The sequence below is a fragment of the Lagenorhynchus albirostris genome, chromosome 1 (genome assembly GCF_949774975.1).
Source record: "Lagenorhynchus albirostris chromosome 1, mLagAlb1.1, whole genome shotgun sequence".
Lineage (NCBI taxonomy): Eukaryota > Metazoa > Chordata > Mammalia > Artiodactyla > Delphinidae > Lagenorhynchus > Lagenorhynchus albirostris.
The window spans coordinates 132,015,858-132,041,307 of NC_083095.1; the positions used below are offsets into that span (position 1 = coordinate 132,015,858).

Here is a 25,450-nt window from a genome sequence, read left to right on the forward strand (position 1 = left end):
TCCAGGTGCCCATCCCTGTCTCAGGCAGCTTCTAAAAGCTCCTCAGCTCACGGAGGATCTCCTCCCTGCGCAGTTTCACCCCACTCTTCCAAAAGCTCCCCTGATCTCAGACACAGACACACAAGTTTATTCACAGGTACAACACCTGGGCAAGAGGATTTGCATGTGATTTGCAAAAGCTTGGCCTGAGGCAGTAGCAGCACCCAGCTGTTCTCCCTTTGCAGCCCAAGCCAGGCAAACCTCCTGCTGCTTCTCCTTGCCCACCCCCATCCTAGGCCAAGTTTCCAACTTTTGTACCGTGAAGAAGCCAGAACCCCTTTTCGGCTTTCCCCCAAACAGTTCCCATGAGAAAGGCAGAACAACACCAACTGGGTTTCCAATCTGTGCAGTTGAGCCCGGGGACTTCTGGGTGGAGGCTGGTCCAGCTCAAAGATGACACGCGGCAGGAGAAGGTCTCCAGGCAGCCTTGAGAGGGAAGCATCAAACTTTCAGAAGCTTTCCGAGCCCAGGACTCCGGGTACCAAGAACCAAGGAAGCTCTGGCTCTGCCTAACCCCAGGGGCTCTGGTGCCTGGGAAGTAGTACACATGCCCTCAATATTTGGGGAATGGATGGAGGAGGGTTACTGTTCACAAGCCATTGTGAAACTGTAGGCTCAGGAACAGACAAAAGCCTCAGGAAGCTGGACTTAGAGGACAGCAGGGGAGAGCCAGTACTACACAGCCTGTTTCAGGAGTCAGAGAAAAAAATATTCATCTCACTGCCAGTGAGTGCAAGTGTGCCTGGGGCCAAAGCACTGCGCTAAGTGATGAGCTTTTCTTCTTCTCTGTTTAGCATCACAAGTGAGGTGAGCCTCTCATTTTAGAGATCAGGAAACTGAGGCTCAGAAAGTTATATGACCTTTACTTAAGGTCACACAGCTGGGCAGGAGTGAGGCCAGGACTCTAACCCAGAAGCTGTTAAAATAAATTGGGTGAGAATGATACAATGGCATCCTGAATCCTTCCTCTCCTACGCAGGGTCTGGTGGCTGAGTTCCCTCATGGAATCCCCTTCAGTTCCTTTTCTGCAAAATGGAGAGAATAATGATACATACCTTGGAAATATATTACAAGGATTAAATGACACTTAAGACATGTAAAGTGCTTAGGACAGTGTCTGGCATATGGTAAAGCCTATATCGGTGTTAACTATTATTATTATTATTATTTATTAAAATTCACATCACTCAGTCATTCAACCAACATCTGAACACCATGGTTCAGCCTCCAGTGGCAGACCAGGAAACTTGCACAAAGCAGGTAGTCAATGCTACAAAGCTGAGAAGAGGGCCCACTGAGGGGCACTGCAGAGGGCAGTGATCTAGCCTGGGGATTTGGGAAAGGCCATTGCAGCTTCCTGGAGGACAAAAAGCCAGTCAATTCTCCATCAACAGGAAGAAGTGATCTTTTAAAAATGCAAACACAGGGCTTCCCTGGTGGCACAGTGGTTGAGAGTCCGCCTGCCGATGCAGGGGACACGGGTTCGTGCCCTGGTCCAGGAAGATCCCACATGCCGCGGCGGGACGGCTAGGCCCATGAGCCATGGCCGCTGGGCCTGCGCGTCCGGAGCGCAACAGGAGAGGCCACAACAGTGAGAGGCCCGCGTACCACAAAAAAAAAAAAAAAGCAAACACAGGGACTTCCCTGGTGTTACAGTGGTTAAGAATCTGCCTGCCAACGCAGGGGACACAGGTTTGATCCCTGGTCCGGGATGATCCCACATACACAGAGCAACTAAACCCGTGCGCCACAACTACTGAGCCTGTGCTCTAGAGCCCGCAAGCCGCAACTACTGAGCCTGTGCGCCACAACTACTGATGCCTGTGCACCTTGATCCTGTGCTCCACAACAAGAGAAGCCACTGCAACGCAAAGCCCGCACACTGCAATGAAGAGTAGCCCCTGCTCGCCGCAACTAGAGAAGCCCTGCGTGCAGCAGCGAAGACCCAACGCAGCCAAAAAATAAATATTTTTTTAAAAATGCAAACACACAGCTGAGGCGTTGGTGAAACCCTCAAAGAGCAGGGTCCCTCTGCCCTGAGGTGGACACAGGAGGCCCTGCAGGCTCTGGTCACTGACCTCTGCTCCCAAGACTGCCCCGCATGCCCTGCCCCTCAGCCCATCCTAGCCTCTTTCTGCTTCTCCCAAAGCTCAACCCCTTCCAGCTCCAGGGCCTCTGCTCCTACTATCCCAGGCATCTCTCCTCCTGCAGGGTCTGAGCACTCAGGTGAGGAGGGCTCCTCTGCTGTGCACCTGCATCACACCTGCACATCCCTCCTAGTAACTCTCATCACGCTGTTTAACATCTGTGCCCCACCAGACAGAACATTGCAAGACCAAGGACCAAGGAGGAAAGAAATATGTGCCACATTTCTGGAGGAAATATGCCTTCCTGGAGGAAGGCACCAGATAGTTTGCAGGGATCCCAGGTTCCTTGACCAATTCATGTCATGAACTTGGTTTTGCATCTGCCTGCTCCAGAGAGATTCTGAATTGCGAAGCCCAGACCCATGACCTTCAAGGTCAGGAGACCAGCCAATTAACCCCTGTGGTGTGGTCGAGGAAGCCCTATGTACCGGCTGCCTCAAGCCACAAGAGTGAGGTCCTCCAGCTCTCAATGGCCTCTCGGTTGGGTCACCACCACCACTAAAACCACAAAAGCCAAAAAGCCACCAAACCATCAGCACCAAGACTTCTGCCACCATCATGGTGGAAACAAACAAACAAGCTTCCTTAGAAATCCCCTTAGAGCAAACTGTTGCAGTAAAGAGAAGAGACTTTAATCTGACATTAAAAATGTTTGTGCATAGTAAGTGTCCAGTAAATATCAGTATCATCATCAATAACAATAATAAAGTATCGGGCACATAGTAGGTGCTCAGTAAATGGAAGCTCCCTGGTCCCGGGGGGACAGAAGTTGGAGTCCGTTGGCAGCTGCCCACCCTCCCCATGCCCAGGGCCTCCACCTGTGCACACGAAGTCAGAGCTGCAGGAGATCACCAGATGCAACCCTTCGGTACACAGGAGGGGAAACTGAGGCCTGGATGGGGAGGACTTGCCCCAAATCAGAGGCCAGTCTGTCCCTAGAACCTGGGTCTCCCAGGGCAATGCCTTGTCCTCGTGATAAACTCAGCCATCCAAGAAGGGAGGTTTCCAACGCATGATGCCTCTGATGCAGGTGTCCTCCCAAGGACAGCTTTGGGTGGGTGGGGTCTCAGGCCCCTTGAGGAGAACACAGGGCTTATCTGGAAGGTCACGGCTTTGCCTCTGCATGAGGCAGGCGTAGCTTCTTGCCTTGACGGAGCCCACGGAAGCCAGCTCTCCTGCGGGTCAGGAAGGGAAAGAGGTCACGGGGGAGGCCCATGCTGGCCCCTGGTTCCCTGAGACTTTAGCAGCTGTGGATATCAGCTTGGCCACCCCGCCGAGTGGTCCCTGATGTTGAGATGGCCACTGTGGCCACTTGCTTTCTCCTGCTTCTGCCCTCCCCTAGGCCTCCCAGGCCCCAGCACTGGTCCAGTCTCCCCGGCTACCTTCCCTGAAGTCCCCCTTTGCATTGCTCCTACCCCTCGACCCACTCCCACAGGTCAGTGAGACCCTACAGCAAGAAGTGGCATTCACACCAGGGCTGAACAATCCCAAAGCCCATGCCCTCTCCGCCTGGCCTCACTGCCTCCTAGGTGTCCCCAGGTGCTGTTTCCTGTTGGTGCCTCCTTCCACCTTCCACAGCCTCTTTCTGCAGGAGGCTCATTCCCCCAAGGGCCTGGCAGGAGCTTCCTGTGGGGATGGTGATGACGAGGTTGAAGAACAGCTCCTAAAGCAGGAGAGCCGGCCTGTGCAGAGTCACCCAGAGGTGCTGTCAGCGAGGGAAGCTGCCCACAGTCAGCTCAGCCTGAGCACCTGCTCTGCAGGAAGTAGAAGGGGACTTTGCTGGAAATCTGCCTTTAATCTTGGCTTCCTGTTTTCTGCCCTGAGGGACTGCCCAGACGTCTGAGTTTCAAACTATTTCACACCAGTTTCTCTAAACTGTCATTTCAGAGCAAAGAGGCTGGGGGAGAGGAGGAGGCAGCGTGGCGGGAAGTCCTTTCCTTCCCAGGGGACCCTGGGATCAGAGCTCAGTCCACCCATAAAGGTGCTTAAGCTCTGGATTTCTGGCTACCAACCCAACTTTGCATCGAGCTACTGCGGTGGCATTGTGTCATCAAATGCAGCCAGAAGTCCTAAGCCCTGTTCCCACATCCAGGGGTCTCAAGCCTCCCCTCTTTTCTCCATTCCCCCAAGGTGGGGACAACAGCTCAGCCTGGGAAAGCTAGCACTTGAGCCTACCTGGCAGGGAGGGGCTCCTCTTAAATTTCCTCCCCTATCCTAGAACCAGAAGACCCTTCTCTGATGAGTTCCTTTCCTAGGGTCTGCTGAGAGGGGAGGCTGTTTGGTGCCCCAGGCTTTGGAGGTCCTCAGATTGGAACCCCAATTCTGGGAGTGGGACTCTGGGAAAGTTCTGAGTGCTTCAAGCCTCAGTGGCCTTGTCCGTAAAACGTGGCTCCAAACGCCATCTTGACATCTCCCTGTCTCACAGGTGTCTTAACCTTAGCTTGTCCAAAGTACAGCTCCTGAGCGCTACCCCCAGCCTGCGCCTCTCTCAGGTCCTCCCTACCTCAGCAAAAAGCACCAGCATTTCCCCAGGTTCCAGCTGTACCTAAGGATCAGGCCCCCTTTCTCCTGGGGCCTCACTCCCCCGAACAGCCCATCACCCAGAGCTGCCACGTGGCTCCCTTTTGTCCACTGGGGTCCATGCCCATCATCACTGGCCATAATATGCAAAGTCTCCTCACTGGTCTCTTGACTTCTGCTCAATCGTGTCACTCCCCTGCTTAAAAATCCTTCAGCGGCTCCCCAGCGCTCATGTAATAAAATCCAAACTCACGTAATAAACCCCCCGCCCCATAACACCCCACCAGATCCAGCCCCTTCCTCTCATACTACTCCCCCTCGCTTGCTGGTCTTGTCACCTTGGCCTTCTGGCTGTCCCTTAAGCTGCTGGGCCCTCTGTGTCTATTTCCCCGCCCCGTGCTCTCCTCCATCAAACATTCATTGCCCTCATGCCACAGTGTCTGATTGCCCTGCTTATTTATTTATCCCATGAGGGGATAACCACATGGTTATCCACAGTGGTCTTTCTCGCCCTTTCAACTCCTGCATCCAGGATAGTGCCAGGCACTTAGTAGGTGCTCAGTAAGTATTTGAGTGAGGGAATGAATGAATGAATGAATGGTGGTGAGGTTGGAAGTTCATTGGCTCTTCCACTGGAGGATAGCTCTGTGGGGCAGGACCCTTTATTGATTTGTCCCCTGTGCCTGGGGTTCAGGGAAGTTAACAAATTTATTGCATTCTACCGTGAAGAGGTGGAACCAGGATGCAAATACAAGTCTATTTGACTCCAAAGTTCACACTTAGGCCACAGCAAACCCAGGGGATAATGTCAAACATGTTTGGGGGGTAAAGGAAAATGCATTGGTGAAAAACTGGGACAGGGATTAGAGCATTTTCCACATATCCCCACAGCCCTTTCCCATTTTGCCAGCTGATCAGTCAGGGGAGGGGAGATATCAACTTGGCCCTTCCAGAAGCCTTCGCAGAGCTCTGAAGTGCTTTCCTTCAGGCTGAGAGGTGGCCCCATCCGGTCCCACTTTATCATTCCATCTTGACCTCAGAGGAAAGAAAGGGAAACCAGCCAAGCTGAACACCCTCCCCACCTCCCCCACCCCTAGGCCATTATCTTGCTGCATCTGCACTATCTCTTGTGAGACAGTTGCATTTTAAGCTTGATCTTACAGAAGAGGAAACTGAGCTCAGGGACGTTAAGTAACTAGCCCAAGATCACACAACTAGGAAGTGGCCCAGCTGAAATTTAACTTTACAATTTGAACCCCAAATCCATGCTTTTTCCTGTCACACCATAGCTATCTCTGAGACTTACTGGATGTCTCCTCAAAGGGCTGTGGTGTGACTACCACTTCCCTCCTTGAAGGGCTGGCTCCTTTCTGGAAACTGGCCAAGGGGTGCATTGGGTCAGAGGGCCATCCTGCAGTTTGTCTGGGGAGGCACACCCAACTTCTGCTCTTTGCAATGTACAGCCACACTGCCTTCTCAACTCACTCTCCTCCAGGACCCTAGTCCCTCACTTATTTTGAATTTCAAGACTTTGCCTGTACACCTCATTTTCCCCACCACAGAATACCCCTCCCCTCTGCCCCACCAATCCTGACCCTTCCTTCAGGGCCCAGTCCCTAGGGAGTAGCCTGCCTCCTTGTACCCACACTGGAGTCTCCGGTCTCTCCTCCATCATTGCCCCCGCCCCCAACTCTATGCTCCCCCCTCACACTCACACACACACACACACACACACACACACACACACACACACACAGTCTGCTCCTGAGCTCAGAGCAGATCACGCCCTGCTCCTCGTTAACAGTAATATATAATAACAGGCGATACTTAGCTAAGGGCTGACCACGTGCCGCCCACTGCACGCTAAGCACTTTAAGCGTATTAACTCATTTCCTCCCCACAAAACCTTAAGAAGTTGGTGTTATAACTTCCCCCATTTGGTAAACTAGAGCACAGAGAGGTTAAGTAACTTTCCCAAAATCACATAGCTACTGACAACTTCCTCACTGCTGCCAAGCTGAAAACAAAGTCCAGGAAAGTTCCATAAGGCCCTTTGGATCTCTCTTGTCTCTGGGGCTTGCAGGGAGCCCATCTCCCACTACTTTCCTGGACCCACACTGCAAACTGCAGCCGTACTGAGCTATTTACAGTTCCCAGAGCCATCAAGTGCTCTCACCTCTCCCTACCTTTGTCCATGCTGTTCCTTCTGCCTAAGGTCCCAGCTCTGTGAAGTCTCATTAGGCCTTCCCTCTTTTCTGCTTCCTGTGGACCTTGTACACCACTTCTTCACTTTTATCAGTTATCTCTTGGCGCTTGTCTGTTGGCCTGTCAGTACTGGGAACTCCTTGACGGTAACGAAGTGGTCCTACTAGTAGACTCCTGAATTGTCACATTCTCAGCGCCAGGAAATGCTTGTGAATCTATAAATGCTGCTGTGAGTGAGGCCCACTCTCCACAAACAGATCCGAGGAGAGGGGACCAGGCCTGGCCTCAATTGCTTCTACATCGGGGGAGCTGCGCCCGAGGAAGGCTTGGAGGTTGCTCCAAGGCGGGCTGGTCGGCCCTCGGTGAGGGGCCTTCAGGATCCTTCAGCGCCAGTGGGCAGGTGGGGGCAGGGCGTGGGCGCGGACACACCCCCCCGCAGTGCCCCCGGAGCCCGGCAGGGGGCGCCGCCCCGCCGGCCCACGCCCCGCGGCGCGCCGGGCCGGCTCCCTCGCGCAGGCGCGCTGCCGCGGGCGGAGGATCCGGGCCGCGCTTCCTCTCGCCAGGCCTGCGAGCTTCCTCCCAGCGGAGCCCAGGGCGAGCCGAGCTTGGCCGCCGCCACTGAGACCACCGTCGCCCTCTAGCTCTCGCCCCACCCCGCAGCCTGCCCGGAGGTCTTGCCGGGGTGGGGTCCGAGCGGGGCGATCGCCCGGCCGCGCCGCCGTCGGGGCCATCCCCCGGACAGCGGTCCCTCCCGCCCCAGCCAGCCTGTGGCCGCCGGAGCCTCCGGGACGTGGAACGCGGGGACCCCCTGCGGCCCCGATCCAGGGTCCGGGGCAGCCCGGGGCAGCCGGCGCGACGTCCCAAAATCGAACCTCTGTGGCGGCTTTCGGAAGCGGAACTCTACCGGGGCCGCGCCGGCTACATTGTTTCCTCCCCCCGACTCCCTCCCGCCCCCCTTCCCCCGCCTTTCTTCCCTCCCCGACCCGGGCCGCGAGGCCGTCCCCCTGCCTCTGTCTGGCCGTCCCTCCTCCCCCTCCTTTCGCACCCAGACCTCTTTGTACCGCACCACCCGGGGACCCCTGCGCCCCTCCCCTCCCCCCTGGCCGCATGGACTGCCCCGCAGGCCGCTGATGCTGCCCGCAGCGAGGTGGCCCGGACCGCAGTGCCCCGAGAGAGGTGAGTGCTTGACAGACCTGGAGGAGGTGGGCGTCCGAGTGCTTCCCGGCGGGAGGTGGGTGGAGGTCGCTCGTCCCGCTTCCGTTGCTTCTGTTGCAGCTGCCGTGGCGTCCACACCCATCCCCCACCTCCCTTACACCCTCCTTCCCGGGTTCGAAATCTCCCGGGAGTCACTGTCAGCCCAGCCCGACTGGGAGGGGAGCGCACGAGGGAGGTACTACCTTTCGAGCCCCACAGACTTGTCTCTGGCCACCCCGAGTCTGTCCTCCCCCTCTTGTGGGGGCTGGCTGGAGCCTGGAGGGAGGGGGTCGGCATGGGCCAGGGCCCAGGAGGATGGGCGGTTTGCCATTCCCGGCCCAGGGCCTCCCTGCGGGTTCCTTGGCCTGCCTGGTTCTGACCCCTCCCGCATTCCCCTGCGGAGGCCCTGCCGTCTCCAGGAAGCCCAGGGCCCAGCCACCTCCCTTGAGCCTGCCAGAGGTTGAGCCTGTCACCCTCGGCCTCCCAGAAGACCAGGCCTAAGTCAAGGGACCTCTGACCCTAGGGTGGGGAAACTGGGCTGGGCCTCTGTCCTGGTGGAGGTGACACTGGGCATTAGGACCATGCCCCACCTCCTGGCAGCCTTGTCAGCCCCTTTTCCCAGGCTCCTCAGGGCCCAGCCAGGTGTCAGGAAGGGGCGTGTCCAGCCACTAGATTCTTGGAGCTTAACTAGGGGTTTATCTTCCCTCCTGTTTTGTAGACCAGGGGACTGAGGCTTAAAGGGGGAGTTGCTATCCCAGGCCTCTGGCAGAGTTAGGCTATCTGTCCTTTCATCCCCCCGGCTCTGCAGAGCTGGACTGCTGTGGGCAGAGAGAAACCAGCCAGGTGCCTTTACCCACCAGGGACATAAGCCCCCAGCTTGGCCCATGGGTCCTTGTGGGGTGAGCACGTGCTCCCCTACAGAGGGCTAGAGAGAAGGGAGAGGGCTTCCGGCCCCGGCTCTGCCTGGGTCTGGGCTCGGGCAGCATTGGCACTGCCCGTGGGATTTCCCCCTAGTGCCTGAGGCTGGGTCCCACTGAGGGATGCGGTGAGTGTGTGGGGCACCCACGGGGTGCAGCCCTGGTGCTGAACTGAAGCAGCCTGGTGGTCATTCCTGACCTCTCCCTCCTATACACCTTTGGCCCAGCTGGTGAATGGGATCTGGATGGGGAAGGCGAGAGCCCTGTTTCCACAAGGAGCACCCTTCAGCCTTGGCATGGGAACATTGTCAGAGTGGGGACACCCAGGGTGTCTCTTCCAAGCTCCCTACACCCTGGTGTTCCCAGTGTCTTTCTTGGTGGGGCCCCAGCAGGAACAGGGTGAAGGCAGCAGGAAGGAGACTGGGACTGTGGCAGGATCCTTTTGCTGCTGGAAGTGTGGGAGTCTCCCTGGGGGATACTTAGCCGTGTCTGGGGCCCCTTGGGGCTGCTGGCAGTTTCGTCCCGCTCGGGCCTCTGCCCTTGATTTAGAGTTGTTTCCGGTTGCCCTGACATGCACAGTGGAGGGGACACAGATGTGTTGGGCCTGTGAGGCTCCCCTCACCCAGCCCTAACTTCCTTGCCAGCCTGAGGGCCTGGGGCTGAAGCCTGACATGGTTGGACGCCTGTGAACTGTTGGGTGCAGGCCGGGGTCCCAAGACCCTTGTAGAAAGGGGTCTGGCTTCAGGCAAGCACGTGTGCAGGGCTTCACTTTTTATGTGGCGAGCTTGGTGTCTTCCTCCCTGCTCTTCTCTCTGCCTTGGGTCTGGGACAGAGAAGGACCAGAAGACGGTCCCCAGCACTGCTGCAGAGGGCACCAGGCCCCAAGGGGTTGAGCCATCACAGAGCAGACCAGAGTACAGGCAGAGACAGAGGCCCAGGGCTCACAGTGTGACGTGGCCGCCCCAACAAGCCTGTTCTGGCAGGACGGCTTGGGTCCAGTTCTGAGCTTGTTCTTTGGGAGGTTTTGAACCTCATTGTCCCCAAAGGTGTTTGGTCTGGGAATGAGAAGGTAGGGAAGCACCCTCATGTGTCTGAGGGGCTGTCCCAAATCAGAAAGGCCTTCCCTTGATGTCCCAGACACCAGGACCAGAGCTGGGTGGCAGGTGGGTCCCCAGGAAGCAAATCTGAGCTCAGAAAACTACGTATGTAGGTAAATAGTATTAGGGTTCTGAATTTAGAAAGTAACAAAACAGCACTACAGAAAATTTAGAACACAGAAAATTCACCCACTGTTTCTTCACCGGCATAGTGACTGTTAGTATCTTGGAGCTCCCAGCCAGTCTTTTCCTCATCTTTTTTGCCTTTGTCGCTGTTTTCATTTGGGTATGCGTGCCATCACACCTTTTTTCATTTAATACCATATCTGGGCATTTTCTCATGTTGCTACACAATCTGTGCAACTTTGCTCCTAAAAAGCTACAAAATATTCCCGAAAGCTCTGCCGCAGCAGCCTTACCCCAACCCTCTTACCAAGCTTGTGCATCGTTGTTTCCCGTCTGTTGCTGTTGTAATTGTTGTTACTGCAGGCCCCCAAAGCAGCTGAGAGTATTGGAGAGAGTGGGCAGCTTGGCACCCAACCAACGTGATTCCAGGCCCAGCTGTGCCATTTAGGCCAGGGAAGAGGGACCTTGGACAGGTCATCCTTTGAGCCAGAGTTCCTTTATATACACAACAGGGACGGTGATCCCTACTTCAGAGGGGAGTGTGCGGACACGGAACTAACTAACCAAGGTACTAGAAGGTGCCTGGCACACCCCCTGGCATCCACTAGGCGCTCTGTGAGAAGGGGTAAGCTTTGCTGAAGGAATGCCCACTGCAGGCTGCTTCAGCGTGTACAGAAGACACCCGGGCCAGGGCTGGCTGATGGCTCACCCAGCCAAGGGTGGTCTCTGCCCAGGGAGCCCTTCAGAAACCCTGTGTTCAGAGACTGCTCTGGCCAGTATCCTGTCCCCCCTCTCTGCCTTCCCCCGTCCCCACCACCATGTGGAAGGTGGGCTACTGGTTGGTTTCTGGGGCCTGGCCCCACCCATTCTCCCTCTGTTCTTTCAGCATCAGAGCTGAACGGACAAGGCTTTTTCTCTGAGAGCCTGGCTGCCTCCTGTCCCCCAGCTTCAGCTACTTCCTAGGCCAGCCCCGCATTTCCCCAGTGGAGATAGAGGCCTACTTTCCCTGGGAAAACTGAGTCTTAGCAAGGAACCCCGGCATCCGGAGCCCCAAGCCAGGGACAGCCATGCCAGCCTCATCCTCCCGCCCAGTGGCTGGGGAAGGGAAGAAAGTTGGGGTCAGAGGCAGAGATTCTAGAACCTCCCAGCTGGGAGTTGAAGGGGAACATAGATGGTCTACAAATCACTAGGGAAGTCTTGTGTGTTAGTGTCCTTCTCTTCAGCAGGTGCTCCCCAGGTGTAATCTGAGCGTGTACTGCTGTGACATCGCTTACTTCCTCTTGTTCCACGTCTGTGGAGATCAGAGAACTGGGAGTGCCCTGCTAGGGTCAGCCCATGGACAGTAGGAAGAAAACAGTCTCAGCTTGGCACTCCCAGGGCCTAGGAGACCATAGCCCCAGCTGACCCTGGTATGGCGCAGGACTAACCTGGGTAGAGGGTCCTCCCCAAGGTGGCCCATTCATTGCAGAGGGCTCCCAGGCACATGACCTCGGACTCCGGCCACCATACTTTTGCCTTTGGAGTGTCCCCCTCGTCCCTGGTCTTGGTGCAGGGGAGGCGGGCATTACAACTGCCCTCCTGTCCCACAGTTCGGGCTGGGATGAGGTCACAGGGTGCGGTCCTCTCCAAGATGCTGGCCTGGCTGGGGTGAGCATTTTGGGAGTTTCTCAGTGCCCCCCCTCCTTGGTTGGGGACAGGATGGGTGGAGGAGGCAGGCCACCCTCCACACCAGGCAGGGAGCACTGCCTCCCCTCCTCCTCTCCTCTGGGTCCCTTCATCCAAGGGCTGGAAATAGAATCCGCTAAGTAATGATTAAAGTCAAATTCAGACCTAAAAATAAAGAGCTGGTGAGGAAGAGCTAGTGTGCTCCCTGCGTGGCTGAGGGGAGAAGCAGGCAGGGCGAGGCTCACTTCGGGGGGCCAAGCCCTGCTACCCGGGAGAGGCCAGAGCCTGCTGGGGGACCAGGAGTACTCCACTAACTGGGGGGCGTCAGGCATGATGCAGCCCGTACCAATCAGGGTCAGACTGGCAGGACCAGGGAGAGAATCCCATTTTTCCCGTGGGGAAACTGAGGCCTGGGAGGGACAAGTGGTTTGTCCAGCGACTGTCCAAAGAGCTCCCCTTGGCAGGCCCCCAGGGACCTGAGGGCCCCACGCAGCCCAGCTCGCCCTTCTGCCAGCTCAGTTTCTCTTCCTGGTTTTGAGGTACTGTGATGAGGGTAGCTTCTCATCACACACCAGCTCTGTACGCCTCAGTGGGACTGGGCCTCCAACCGCAGCTTCCCTCCGCCTCCCCTCCCCTTCCGTGGTCTAGGCCCCTAGAAGCAGGAGAGGCTGCCTGGTGCCCTCCTCCTCCCCGCGGGTCCTCCTCTCTGCACAGTTGGAAGCCTTGTGGGTGGGTGAAAACCTGGGTGTCATCTGACGCCTGCACACCCAGGCTGCTGCTTCTCAGCCCTGCCCAGCCCAGCCGCTGCTCCCCAACCGGCCGGACGTCTGTGGCCCATGCTGTCAGGGAGACTGGAGGAGAGAGGAGAGAAGGAACCCTGAGGCCCCCCTGCCGACCAATAGAAGAGGCCAGAGTCAGAGAGGAGTCAGTCAGTAGGGAGAGGCCTGTGGTTCCAACTTCCTGGCAGGGCTCCGGGGAGCTCAGAAGCTGGGGATCTGCGTAGGCTGGAGCAGCCAGGAGGGCTTCCTGGAGAGGAAGGGCCATGAAAATCAAGAAGCGTTGGAGAAAGAGACAGGGTAGGGGCAGAGGTCCTTGCTTAGAGCTCCTCCACTCTCTAGGGCTGCTGGCTTCTCTAGTTGCTGTGCGAGGCACAGTATGGCACAGATGTAACCCATCCTTCCCAGAGCAGGAGGGCCGAGTTCTGGGTGGACCTCCCCTCAGCTGCCTACTCGCACCTCTCTGTCCAGGCTGTCATCTGTCCTGCCCAAGGGAAGGGTGGAGGGGTTTTCTCCCGACCAGGTTCAGACAAATCTGAGCTGAAATCCTTGCTCTACCCCTTGGAAGCTGGGTGATCCTCCTCAGCCTGGCTCCTCCTCTGTCAAACAGATCAGCAGTAAAACTTCATGGGGTTTTTTGGAGGATTAAGTAACTAAGGCAGGATTGGGTCAGTAGGCTGTCACTGTTCGTGCTTTCATTTTTACAGTCCATCCCGTGGGGCGAGGGTGTTGGTAACCCTTCTCCCTACACTGGGTAGCAAGACTGTACGTCCTTTGAGTTGGGCCCCCTCAGCTTTACCTTCTGAGCCATGTGTTCTCGGGGTCCCAGTTCTGAGATGGGGAGACCAGGAATCTGGTGGCCAGCTCACCGGCCTCTGGGCCGCAATCTCCCCACCTGTAACGTGCCTAGGGGACTTTGGGGTGAGGGACAAGGACGCTCTGGTTTTTAAGGGTTCGTTGGAGGTGGTTTTTAAGGGTTCATTGGAGGTCAGTGCTGAGAGGCTGTATGTAAATGTAGGCAAATGAAGATGCAAAGACCACAGCCTGTGCTGAGGTGGGTGGCGGAACAGAGGCCTGGAGTCCCCACTGCCCAGTGCATGTAGGTAATTAGGCTCCTGAGCGGTAATTAGAAACCTTTCTGGGCCAGGAGTGTCAGCCTCAGGCTGCAGCAGCGCCTGGGGAAGGCGGCTCCCCTTACTAGCCTCCTCTAGCTCCAGCCCCCACTGAGCCATTGGGGGGCAGGAAAAAAGCCAATGAGTTGCTGTAATTTGGTCTTTAACACTTTGCAGCCATTAAACTCACCCCTCCCCTTAGGGCAGGGGTGCTGGATGCTGAGGGAACCCTGGGGGTGAGGGTGGGGCAGCTCACACTGGAGACAAAGTGGGACCGTCCATCCTTCCAGCCCTCTCCTGACCCCCGGGGAGGTTCAGGCCTCTCCAAGGGTCTTGTGCCCAATTCTGCAGCTGCCCAGCTGAGGGCTCTGGGACCACCCATCTGGCTCAGTGGGAACCAGCCTCCAGCCCATGGCCTGGTGCGTCGCCAGGGGCATCACAGTGCCGTCAGCCTGGGCGCCCTGTGCTTCTAGAACCAGAGGTGGGGCTGATTTGACTGCTGCCAAACCAGCCCAGCTGCTGTTGGTGCCCCGCCCTCCTCAGGTGTCTTTCGGAGGGGCGTGCCCAATCAGAAACGCAGAGCTGTGTGCCAGGCTGCCTGGGTTCAGAGCCTCTGTTGACCCTCACCCGCCTCACCCTGAGCCTCCTCCCGCCTTCATTAACTCTCTCTGTACCGCGGTTTGAAATCCTAATCCTGGCCGGAGCTAGCACAGTCGCTTCTACCTGAGATCCTCCCCTCCCCGCCCCCTCTTCCTGGAAGCCTTCCCCAGTGGCCTTTGTCTGTCTCTGCGGAGGCCCCAAGCACACCTGGCCGGGACTGATCAGCTGGTAGCCAGGAGGGCTGGAGCAGGGCTGCGCACAGAGCAGAGATGCTGAGTAGCATTCTTGGGGTCCCAAGGGCAGGACCTCCTGGGCCCTTCCCCCCTCCTGTCCATCCTGGCTGCCACACATGGGGCTGGGCTCACAGGGAGCCTCTTGAAACAGTGGCTCAAAGAATAAGAGGGCAAGGTGGACCTGCTTGTTGCCTCTGGGGGCTGCCCTGCCCCACAGAGGCTCCAGCTGGGTCCCGTGGCAGGACCAGAGTCTCTGGGGGCCATGGCCCCCAGAGTTCCCCCAGGTCTCTTGTGCACTTCCCTTTTCAGTGGCTATTTTTAGCTGGGTGTAAACAGTTACTGAAGGCTCCCACGCCCCATTAGGCAGTGGAGTTTTGTGAGGGGGGCAGGGCAGGAGCCCCTTAACCTACACTGGCCCTCAGCACGTGCTAGGCTGTGAGGGTCTACAGCTTCCCCAAGGCAGGCAAAGGGCAGTTGCTGGGCTTCCCCCCTGCCTGCCAGCCTGGGCTCCCAAGAAAGGCCTGCCTGAGGCTGTGGTCACTGACCTCAGCGCTTGGGCACAATGCCCAGCCTGTTCCCAGGACCCCAGCACAAGAACTCCTGGGAGCAGGGTTTGGGGCAGGAAGTCGGAGTGAAAGCCCCCTGTCCCCCAGCCCTGCGGGGGTGGGGTGGCAGCTGCTGTCCCTTAGGGGTTAAGTATAGTCCTGTCGGTTATGGGACCGCAGTGTGGTGCAGCCAGCCTAGCTTCCCCCTGTTGTTTGTTGGTTCATTCATTCATTCAGCACTCACGTGCTGAGCGGCCGCCCTGGGCCCGGCTCCCCTCCTGCAGGGGCTCCCACAGGGTCAGTGAGCTTCTCGCTGGAGCATGGGGCGTGAGAGCCTCTGGAGGCCCCGAGCAGCCAGCACAGCTGGGGAGCCACGGAAGGCTCCTGGCACAAGTGGTTTTCAAACAGTTATTGATTTTCTTACTAATCTTATTTTTAGGGGGAAGGTAATAGATGCATGTGGTTAAAAAAACAAAAGTTAAAAGAACAAAATAGCAAATATACAACGAACAGTAAGTTTCCCTTGAACTTGATACTCACTACTCCTTCCCATTCCCAGAGACAATCTCTGTTATCAGTTTCTTCTATCTTTCAGAGATAATCCGTGTATATCTAAGGTTAGGGGTGAATGGTATGTCCTTTTAAAAAACAATGATTTGTAATATACCATGGGGGATGTCCTGCCCCCTGCTTTTTTTTCGGTCTTTGAGTATTTCAGACCTACCAAAAAGCTGAAATAATGGTATCATGAATACCCATGTATACTTTACCCAGTTTCACCAGTTCTTAACATTTTGCCACATTCGCTTTACCTCTTCTTTTATATACATGGACATATGTGTATACGTATTTTTTTTTGCTGATTTATTTGAGTGTTAGTTGCAGGCATCGTACCTTTCTCTCCTGAGTACTTTATCGTGTATCTCTTACATAATCACAGTACCATGATCACACCTAAGAAAATTAACATTAATTCCATAACATTATCTAACATTTTCATTTTCCCAGTTGTCCCCAAATGATCTTTATAGCTATTTTTTCCCTCTGATCCAGAATCTTATTCAGAATCACTCATTGAATCTTGCTGTCATGTGTCTTTTCTTTTCTTTTTTTCTTTTGCAGCTTTGTTGAGATATAATTGCGATTTAATGTTGTGTAAGTTTAAAGTATACAGTGTGATGATTTGATATATGTGCATATTGTGAAACGATTACCACAATGAGGTTACTTAACACATCATTCACCTCGCATAATTACCATTTTGTTGTCGTTTCATGTTTCTTTTGTGTCTTGTTTAATCCAGAACATTCCCCAGCCTTTCTTTGTTTGTTTTGTCTTTTATGACATTGACTCTAAGAGTCCAGGCCGGTTATTTGGTCTCTGTCTGCCTACGTCTTCCTGATTGGAGTCAGGTTAAGCAGCTCTGCGGGCCCATCGCACAGAGGATGCTGTGCCCTCCTTAGTGCAGGAGGCACTCAGTGTGCGCCTCTCATTATTGGTGATGCTTAATTTGATCACTCGGTTAACGAGGTCCCTGCCACATCTCCCTGTGGTGGAGGTGCTTTTTCCTCTCTCTGATTAATCTGGAGGGTGGTACTTAGATGCCATGGCACTGTCCTATTCCCCCAGCAACGTTTCCTTCGTGACTTGAGCTGGCTTTTTGCCATTTCTACTTACCCTATCGTGGGGAGGTTTCTGTATCAGCACCCAGAGATCCATCCTGGCCCCATAACAGCTGGAGTTGTGTTGTTGCCTTTTCAGGCTATCTGGTCATATATTTACTTGGTTCTTTGTTAACGGACATAAAGGTTTCTCCCAATCTCTTGCTACAACAAACAGTACTGCAGGGACTGTCCTACTACATTTTCTTAGGCACACGTGCAACCCCTGAAGGTTGAGTGGAAGTTCCTTGGGTAGAGAAGGGGGAAGGAGTGGAGAGGGAATGCCAAGGCGGGAAGGTGGGTGGGGTACCAGGGTCCTAGGAGCAGCGGGTGAGAAAGGGATCTGGTTCAGGTGCTGGAGAGCCAGTGAGTCCCAGAAGGGTCAAAGGACTTTCCCAAGGTCACACAAGTTGGTGGCAGAGCCAGGAACAGGACTCAGAGCCCTTGACTCCCTGGACAATGTTCCTGCACTTCTTCCACAAAGTGGCCTGAAACAAGGTTCACATAACCCTGGAAGGGCCCCTCTGTGCCTGATCAAGGCCTGACTAGAGGCCTAGGTTCACAGTAGCGCTTCCCAGCCACTCTGACTCTTGGCCTCTGACCTGGAAGGGGATAGCCCGGCTGGACCCTCAGAGCCCTAAGGACGGGACCTTCCTGGCCTCATGACTTCACCAGGGAGGAGCCATCAGAGAGGGTCTGCAGCTCCTGCTGGCAGGATTTCTGTGGGAAGAAAGCAGGCTTCAGAACAGCCCTGGGAGCTATAGGGTTGTCACCAGCCCATTGTACAGATGGGGAAACTCTGTCCTGAAGTCATAGCCAGTAGAGCAAAGGGGAGAGGCTAGCTCCTCCCTCTCGTTTCCATATCTGTCAAAACCCAGACCCTCAAGGAAGGCCACCCTGACCCTCCTGGCCTTGCCCCTTCCTCTGAGCACCGCTTGATTCTCCCTCTTCCCTTGCACTCTCTTTTTGAGGCCAGTGTGGTCCCAGCCTCCTGGCAGCCCCCGCATGGTGCGTGCACATAAAGCAGGAGGCACCAGGGGTGGGGGTCGAACTGGCCTGCTGGCTCAGGCATATGACATCTGCGTGGGGCAGGACGCTCACTGGAGGTGTAGCCTCAGGTAAGGCCACTTGCCTCTCAGCCTGGCTCATCTGTAAAATGGGGATAATAATAGCCTCTCCCTCTCAGTTGTTAGAGGATTTGATGAGCCATAATGTGCCAAGGACAGGGCGCAGCACAGAATAAGTGCTCAGCAAACAGGACCTATTATTATTTTTGTTATTATCATCTAGTCAGTGGGGAGGCGGCAGCAGCAGCTGCAGGCCTGCAGGGGAGGGAGTGTTTGCAAACTGACAGCTGGGAGGGTGACTAATGGTGCCTCAGCCTCCTCGCCCTCTCTCCCTTGGTGGTGGTGAATCTTGCGAGGGAGGGGGAGGCAAGGGGATGTGGAGAGCTGGCAGAGCCCCTATTCAGAAGGTCTTGAAGATTGGGGACCCAGCCAGCCACGGAGGGACCCCAGTTCAAGTTCCGGACCATCGCCCCTAACTAGCTGTGCGACGTAGGGCAAGTTGTTCAAACCTCATGAGCCTCAGTTTCCATTTCTATAAAATGGGGGCAAGAGGAGCTCACGGCTCCCACATGTGGTTCTTGGGAGCCTGGAGGTGCTTCCTATACTCATGGTGGCTCAGTCGTGTCAATGTATGTGTGTGTGTAGAGGAGTCCAGGCTCATCCTTCTTGTGCCCCAGGCTCCCTGCCCAGATGGCAGAGGTTGACGGGCTGGCCTTGGGACAGGAAGCACTATGTATGCCGGGAGGAAGGGAAGCCTGGAAGTGGGGCCTGGACGCAGTGGTGCTTCTCCCCGGCTCCTTCTGGTCTCCAAGACCACACACTCCCCTGCTGAGGCCCACAGACCCCATGGCCCTCAGAAGCAAACCCTGTTTCCTCACGTCAGCATTTGAAGCCCCCGCATCCCTGCAAGTTTTGTGCCAGGCGGACCCAGTACACACGGTCCCCTGCCGCAGACTGACGGGGTACTCAGACCGTCAGGGACTGTTTCCCGCCCTCCTCACCATGGGCTTCCAGCCTGGGGTGCCCCTGCCTTTTTTTAGCCCTCTAACCTTCAGGGCTCAGCTCCAGTGCTCCCTCCTCCAGGAAGCCCACCTAAGCTCTGCAGTCCTCACTCACCTCACACCCCTAGGCACTTGCACTCAAATGTCTTCTTCCACCGCCTGGCCTGGGGTAGGTGGTAAAGTTTGTGAGTGTCAACCAGGCCCCAGGCCTTGTGTGTCCTGCAAATGAGCCTGGGAACAAGGCACATGGAGGAGTTTTTCTTCTAACATACTGTGAGCACGGAGTAGTCACTGGCCCTGTCTGAGCCTCAGTTTCCTCATCTGTCAGAAGAGAACAGTAGCCCCATCCCTCTGCTTCCTGGGACAGGTACTCGGGGGCTCTGGGCTGTGTTTGGGAAGATGCTGGTCATAGAGGGAGTGCTGAGCTGGGGCCACAAAGAGTCTGTGTGCAAGACGGGGTTGACTAGCTGCTCTTGGGGCGTGGGGTTGGCTGAGGTAGCTATCTCGGGGTAGTCAGTTTTACTGAAGTAAACACATACACCAGAATGTATACCAGCCACAAGGGTACAGCTCAGTGAAGCGCTACAGAGTTGAACTTGCCCCCTTCCAGTCGCTGCCTCCTCCAAGGGGAGTCGCCATCCTGCACTGGAAAATCCCCTGACTGTGGAGTTTATACAGATGGAATCACAAGGCATGTGTGCTTTCTGTGTGGCGTCTTGGTTAGCATGGTTGGATGCATCAGTGTTGTTTCATAGCTGTAGTTTATTCATGTTTACCGCTGGCCAGTACTCTGTGAATGTACACAGTTTATCCATCTCACTCCTCACGGGCGTCTGGGCAGTTCCCAGTGTGAGGTTCGTTACAGACCGTGCTACTGCGTGTGCTCCTGTGCCTGTGTCAGCAGTGCCTGCCCTGTTTTCTCTTGGGTGTGTGCTGGGAAGTAGGGTTGCCAGGCCATGGGGTTGGCATACGTTTGGCTTCAGAGATACTGCCTGGGTGAGTTTTTATAGGTGACAGAACTAAGAGGCCCACAGAGGACAAGGGACTTTCCCAAGGTCCCAAGCACCTTCCCCAGGTTCACAGCTGCCCTGTGGTCCCCCACAGACCACTTAGCTGATATCCAGCCATGGGGGGCTGGTGGGGCAGACACTACTTACCCACTACGCTTTGTAGCCTCTGTTGGTCATTCCAAGGGCTGTAAGGCCACAATGGGCTCAGGGTTGACGGCCCTCTGTCCTTGGGGGTCCTCAGCCTTCATCCCCTGCCTCCTCCCCTGCCCCGTGCCCTCAGCCTGCTGAGACTGGAAAGGACAGCCCTTGCCCCAGGTCCCAGCTCTGGAAGCCTCTGGCATCTGTTCGCATTGCTATGGGGAAGGAGTAGGGTCTCAGTGATGGAGGGAACCATCTCCTCTCACAGCCTTCCCTCAATCTTCCCCTCTCCCCACAGCTCTCATGGTACCAAGTGACAGGTTGGCCTTCCTGTGACACGGGGATACCAGATCTTCTGAGAAGATGTCGGCAATTCAGGTACTGCAGGGGCAGGGTTCTAGGGCAGTGGAGTATCCCCACCACCACCACGGGGGTGCTGAGAAGAGTGAGAATGAGGATTCAGGTCGATTCATTCCCCTTTTCCCCAGTCCTGGCTTTCAGCAAAATGGAATTCCAGGGCCCACTGTCAGATGCATGGCCCTCAAGATGGGAGCACAGGTCTGGGGGCCGTGGGGAAGTCTCAGCTAGAAGACACCCAGAGCTCTCCAGGGGAAGGGCACCTCACCCAGACTCAGGGAGGCCAGCCAAGAGGCTGTGACCTTGAGGGCTTGCAGGTGGGTGGGGCCCCAGGCTTCTCCGCCCACGTGTCGCCTGCCCTGCAGGCTGCCTGGCCATCCGGTACAGAATGTATTGCCAAGTACAACTTTCACGGCACTGCTGAGCAGGACCTTCCCTTCTGCAAAGGAGACGTGCTCACCATTGTAGCTGTCACCAAGGTAACCAGGGACTTCACACCCCTACCCACTGGGTTTTGTCTCCCCTGCACGGGAGGGTGGGTTTTGTCTCCCCTGCACGGCAGGGTGAGCCTGAGAGCGTGTCTGGGCTCCCCTCTCCCCAGGACCCCAACTGGTACAAAGCCAAGAACAAGGTGGGCCGTGAGGGCATCATCCCAGCCAACTATGTCCAGAAGCGGGAGGGCGTGAAGGCAGGCACCAAGCTCAGCCTCATGCCGTGAGTACCTCTGGGTACGGTTGGGAATTCCCAGTCTGGGAGGAAGGAGGACGGGGAGCCCTGTTACCCCTAGAAGAGAGTCCGGAGAGCAGGGAGGCGAGAGTGAGGGGCTGGGATGTCCGTGAGGGCCTCTCGAGACGAGGGCAAGGGCATGGGTGCCGGACCTCAAAGGGGAGGACGGAGCTAGGAGGGCTGAAGAAAGAAGGGCAGGAGGCAGAGGATGAGGGCCTCCAGAGCCTGTCTGAGCCCTGAACTGTGGAGAGGTGCCAGCCAGAGGGAGGGCCTTCGGGAAGTGGAGGCTGGCAGTGCCCTTGGGCCACCATGACCCCAGGCCTGGCCTCCCCGCAGCTGGTTCCATGGCAAGATCACGCGGGAGCAGGCAGAGCGGCTCCTGTGCCCACCAGAGACAGGCCTGTTCCTGGTGCGGGAGAGCACCAACTACCCCGGGGACTACACTCTGTGCGTGAGCTGCGACGGCAAGGTGGAGCACTACCGCATCATATACCACGCCAGCAAGCTTAGCATCGACGAGGAGGTGTACTTCGAGAACCTCATGCAGCTGGTGGAGGTGAGCGGAGCGCGCCGGCCCTGATTCCAGCTGTGGTCCCACCACTCTAGCTGGATGACCTTGGGCACGTCCTGCAGCCTCTGCAAGCCCACGTTTCCTCGCGCCTCGATAGAGCCCGTGCTGTGTGCCCGCGTTGAGCTCTGACCCCACGATGCCTGCACAGGGAGGTGGCACCCAGTTCACAGGCCAGGAAACAGAGGTTCAGAGCGGCTAAGAGACCTGCCTCTGGTCGCACAGCTGTGACTTGGAGGCGCCAGGACTAGAGTATTCTGATCCCAGAACTAGCTTCCTTCCAGCCACTCATAGAGCTGTGTGCCCAGCTGTGTGTACGTAAACATGTCCTCACGAGCTTCACCTTGACGGCCCACATGTCCCTGCAGCTCCCAAGGCGACCTCTACCCCAGGCAGCCTCCAGATGCCTCCTGTACTCACTCTCAGCACCTTCCCCCTGTTGGCCTGGCTTGGCCTATGACAGGGGAGGGTCCTGTGCACACCCGGCTAGAGGCTGGTATTAGACTGAGCCAGGGCTTGTCCTCTGCTTTGGGATGCTGGTGAGGCCCAGAGTGATCACAACAACCCGGTATCCGTCCAGCACCTGGGTGTCGGGTGGCATGGGAGATGGACCATGTGTCTGGGGCCTCCCTAACCCCTGCTAGAAATGGAGAGCCCTCCTGACCCAAAGCAACTCTGGGCTGGGTGGGACCGGCCTCTGCTGCCATCTGGTGGTCAGACCAGGGCAGTGCACGGGAGCCGCGGGTGGTACACAGGGGGCTGGCCCTGATCGCCTGCCCTGCCCTCTGCAGCACTACACCTCAGACGCAGATGGACTCTGTACTCGCCTCATCAAGCCAAAGGTCATGGAGGGCACCGTGGCGGCCCAGGATGAGTTCTTCCGCAGTGAGTGCCACCCCCCCACGCCCACTCCTCACTTGCCCACCCGCCTCCTCCCACCCGGGCTTCCTGGCACTACCCCCTCCTGGAGGCTCTGGAGACGTCCAGGGAACCCCACATAAGTCACAGTCCAGTCTGCTTCTGCTGTGACCCCCGCTCTGGCTTCAGCACCCCTCACTCACCACCCACTCCCCCCACAGGCGGCTGGGCGCTGAACATGAAGGACCTGAAGCTGCTGCAGACCATTGGGAAGGGGGAGTTTGGAGGTGAGCCAGAGAGGGTGGGAGCCCTAGGAGAGGCTGATGACTGGGGGGAGTCCAGGAAACGACCCCCAACTCTCTTGCCGCAGACGTGATGCTAGGTGACTACCGAGGGAACAAAGTCGCCGTCAAGTGCATTAAGAACGACGCCACTGCCCAGGCCTTCCTGGCTGAAGCCTCGGTCATGACGTGAGTTGGGGCAGGGGGTGGGGAGGTCACCCGGGGCCAAGAGGTGATGGGGAGGCTTGGCAGGCTCTGACCACCCCGTCCTGCCCCAGGCAACTTCGGCATAGCAACCTGGTACAGCTTCTGGGCGTGATCGTAGAGGAGAAAGGTGGGCTCTACATCGTCACCGAGTACATGGCCAAGGTGTGTGCCTGCCCCGCGATCCAGTTGCCAGCCTGGAGCTAAACACTGGGGCTCGAGCCTTCCAGCTGCCCCAAGCCCCCCACCATACCCTTGGGCCCCTGCTCCCTCAGTCCCTTCTCTCCAACTGGTCTTTGAAGTCACCAGGGCTTGGCTTTAGTCTTGGCTCATCATTTATTCACTACGACCTTGGAAAAGTTGTGTCACCCCTCCAAACCTCAGGTCCTCATCTGTGAATGGAGGTAGTAACAAAGTTTACCTCAGAGATTTATGAAGATTAGGAGATAATGCATGATAATTGCTGAGCACAGCGTCCAGTGTCCAGACTCTGATATTCCTTCAGAAGTGACGTCCTGACCTCTCCCCTGCCCCTCCCCTCTCCTGACACCTCCCTTGAGTGTCGCCATTTACCCAGCCCCAGGCCCACTGTTCCCAGGGTCTAGAGGGCAAGTCTGACTTATAGGGCCTGTTGGTCTGTCTGTCCTGCCCCCAGGGGAGTCTGGTGGACTACCTGCGGTCTCGGGGTCGGTCGGTGCTGGGCGGAGACTGTCTCCTCAAGTTCTCACTGTGAGTGAAGCAATGCCTGATTGGGGAGGCGGGTGGCTGCTATGGGATCCCTGTCTGAGGGGACATGTGGCTGGCTCGCCCCCAGAGATGTCTGCGAGGCCATGGAATACCTGGAGGGCAACAACTTCGTGCACCGGGACCTGGCAGCCCGCAACGTGCTGGTGTCCGAGGACAACGTGGCCAAGGTCAGCGACTTCGGCCTCACCAAGGAAGCTTCCAGCACCCAGGACACGGGCAAGCTGCCAGTCAAGTGGACAGCCCCCGAGGCCCTGAGAGAGAAGGTGGGCGCGCCTCTCCTCAGGGCCTGAGCAGTGGTGGGTGGGGTTCCCGGGTCACCCGCACCCCCCCGTTCCCAGGACCTGACACTGCCTCTCCCATCCAACCGGCAGAAATTCTCCACCAAGTCTGACGTGTGGAGTTTTGGGATCCTCCTCTGGGAAATCTACTCTTTCGGGCGAGTGCCTTATCCGAGAATTGTGAGTGTGGGCGCTGGGGCTGGGTGGGGCTTGGAGCAAGGGAGGGGGTGACAGGGAGGGGGACCGGCTGGGCCCCACCTCCCCGGCCTGAGGCCTAGAAGCTGCAGACCTGCCCTCGGGACCTTCCAGGCGCTCCCCTGGCCGGGGCTGAGGCGGAACTAGGGGGGAGTGGGGGTCCCCTCGGGGTCAGGCCTTACACCGATGCGTACCACCCACCTGCCCGCAGCCCCTGAAGGACGTTGTCCCGCGGGTGGAGAAGGGCTACAAGATGGACGCCCCCGATGGCTGCCCACCTGCAGTCTACGAGGTCATGAAGGACTGCTGGCACCTGGACGCCGCCGTGCGGCCCTCCTTCCTGCAGCTCCGTGAGCAGCTGGAGCACATCAAAACCCACGAGCTGCACCTGTGACTGCCGGCCTCCGCCCAGGTCGCGGGCCTGTGGGGACTGAACCCAGAGAGATTGCGGACCTGGTGCCCCACTCGCTGGGCCCAAACCCGAACTGAGCCCAGCAGGACCGTGGGCCTCTTTTCTCTGTCGCAGCCTGCGCCCCTTCTGGCCCCCGGAGACCCCGCCTAGGCCTGGCACCTTCTCTCATGGACCCACCTGTGGGGCTTTGGGAACCCCGCCCAAGGGCCAAGAAGGGAGGAGGCTGAGGAGCCCTACTGGGGTCAGGCTCCCCCTGGCCTCCCATATCTCGCCTTCTTAGAGTTTTATCCCTTTCCTTTTTTGAGATTTTTTTCCGTGTGTTTATTTTTTATTATTTTTCAAGATAAGGAGAAAGAAAGTACCCAGCAAATGGGCATTTTACAAGAAGTACGAATCTTATTTTTCCTGTCCTGCCCACAAGGGTTGGGGAGACCAGGCCCCTCTCTAGGGACCCATCGCCCCAGCCTCGTTCCCCACCCCGTGTTCCTTGTCCGTGTTGCCTCGGTCGCCCCGTGTCTGCGCTTGACCATGTTGCACTGTTTGCATGCGCCCGAGGCAGACGTCTGTCGGGGGCTTGGAGTCCGTGTGCCGCTGCCGCCCGCCCACCCACCTGCCTTGTGAGATGGAATCGTAATAAACCACTCCATGAGGACCCCGCCGCCCAGTCTCGGCGCTTCCTCCGCCGAGCCTGCCTGTCCCACCCGGCCTCCCATCCCCGTGCCATCTTGTCCATCCCCCTGTCTCTGTGAGTGAGGCTGTGCTTGCCCTGTG

At 57.0% G+C, this 25,450-nt stretch overlaps 1 protein-coding gene and 1 long non-coding RNA gene across 4 annotated transcripts; one reads left to right on the forward strand and one right to left on the reverse strand.

Moving 5' to 3' along the window:
* Positions 1–607: 607 nt before the first annotated feature.
* LOC132523265 (uncharacterized) lies at positions 608–8,634 on the reverse strand. Its single transcript, XR_009541449.1, has 3 exons — positions 8,105–8,634; positions 6,893–7,126; positions 608–3,361 (listed from the first exon to the last, which is right to left on the reverse strand). It is a non-coding gene; the product is annotated as an uncharacterized LOC132523265 (long non-coding RNA).
* Positions 7,430–25,338, forward strand: CSK (C-terminal Src kinase). 3 transcript variants are annotated; one of them, XM_060154004.1, is made up of 13 exons: positions 7,430–8,087; positions 20,352–20,431; positions 20,728–20,889; positions 21,012–21,124; positions 21,473–21,692; positions 22,496–22,589; positions 22,784–22,849; positions 22,933–23,032; positions 23,122–23,212; positions 23,703–23,776; positions 23,862–24,057; positions 24,166–24,252; positions 24,479–25,338. In XM_060154004.1, the coding sequence occupies exons 2-13, from the start codon at positions 20,417–20,419 to the stop codon at positions 24,659–24,661; spliced, it is 1,401 nt and encodes a 466-aa protein (XP_060009987.1). In that variant the 5' UTR covers positions 7,430–8,087; positions 20,352–20,416; the 3' UTR covers positions 24,662–25,338. The 3 variants fall into 3 exon arrangements, with proteins under 3 accessions (XP_060009987.1, XP_060009996.1, XP_060009976.1); XM_060154013.1 differs by having other exon boundaries at positions 7,431–8,087; positions 20,776–20,889; XM_060153993.1 differs by lacking the exons at positions 7,430–8,087; positions 20,352–20,431 and having other exon boundaries at positions 20,440–20,889.
* Positions 25,339–25,450: the final 112 nt, after the last annotated feature.

Excerpts from the sequence above, each read along its gene's own strand:
- CSK (XM_060153993.1), top strand. The coding sequence starts at position 20,584 with ATGCATGGCCCTCAAGATGGGAGCACAGGTCTGGGGGCCGTGGGGAAG. Across the intron at positions 20,890-21,011 it reads CCATTGTAGCTGTCACCAAG|GACCCCAACTGGTACAAAGC; the intron begins GTAACCAGGGAC and ends CCCTCTCCCCAG. Across the intron at positions 24,253-24,478 it reads GAGTGCCTTATCCGAGAATT|CCCCTGAAGGACGTTGTCCC; the intron begins GTGAGTGTGGGC and ends ACCTGCCCGCAG.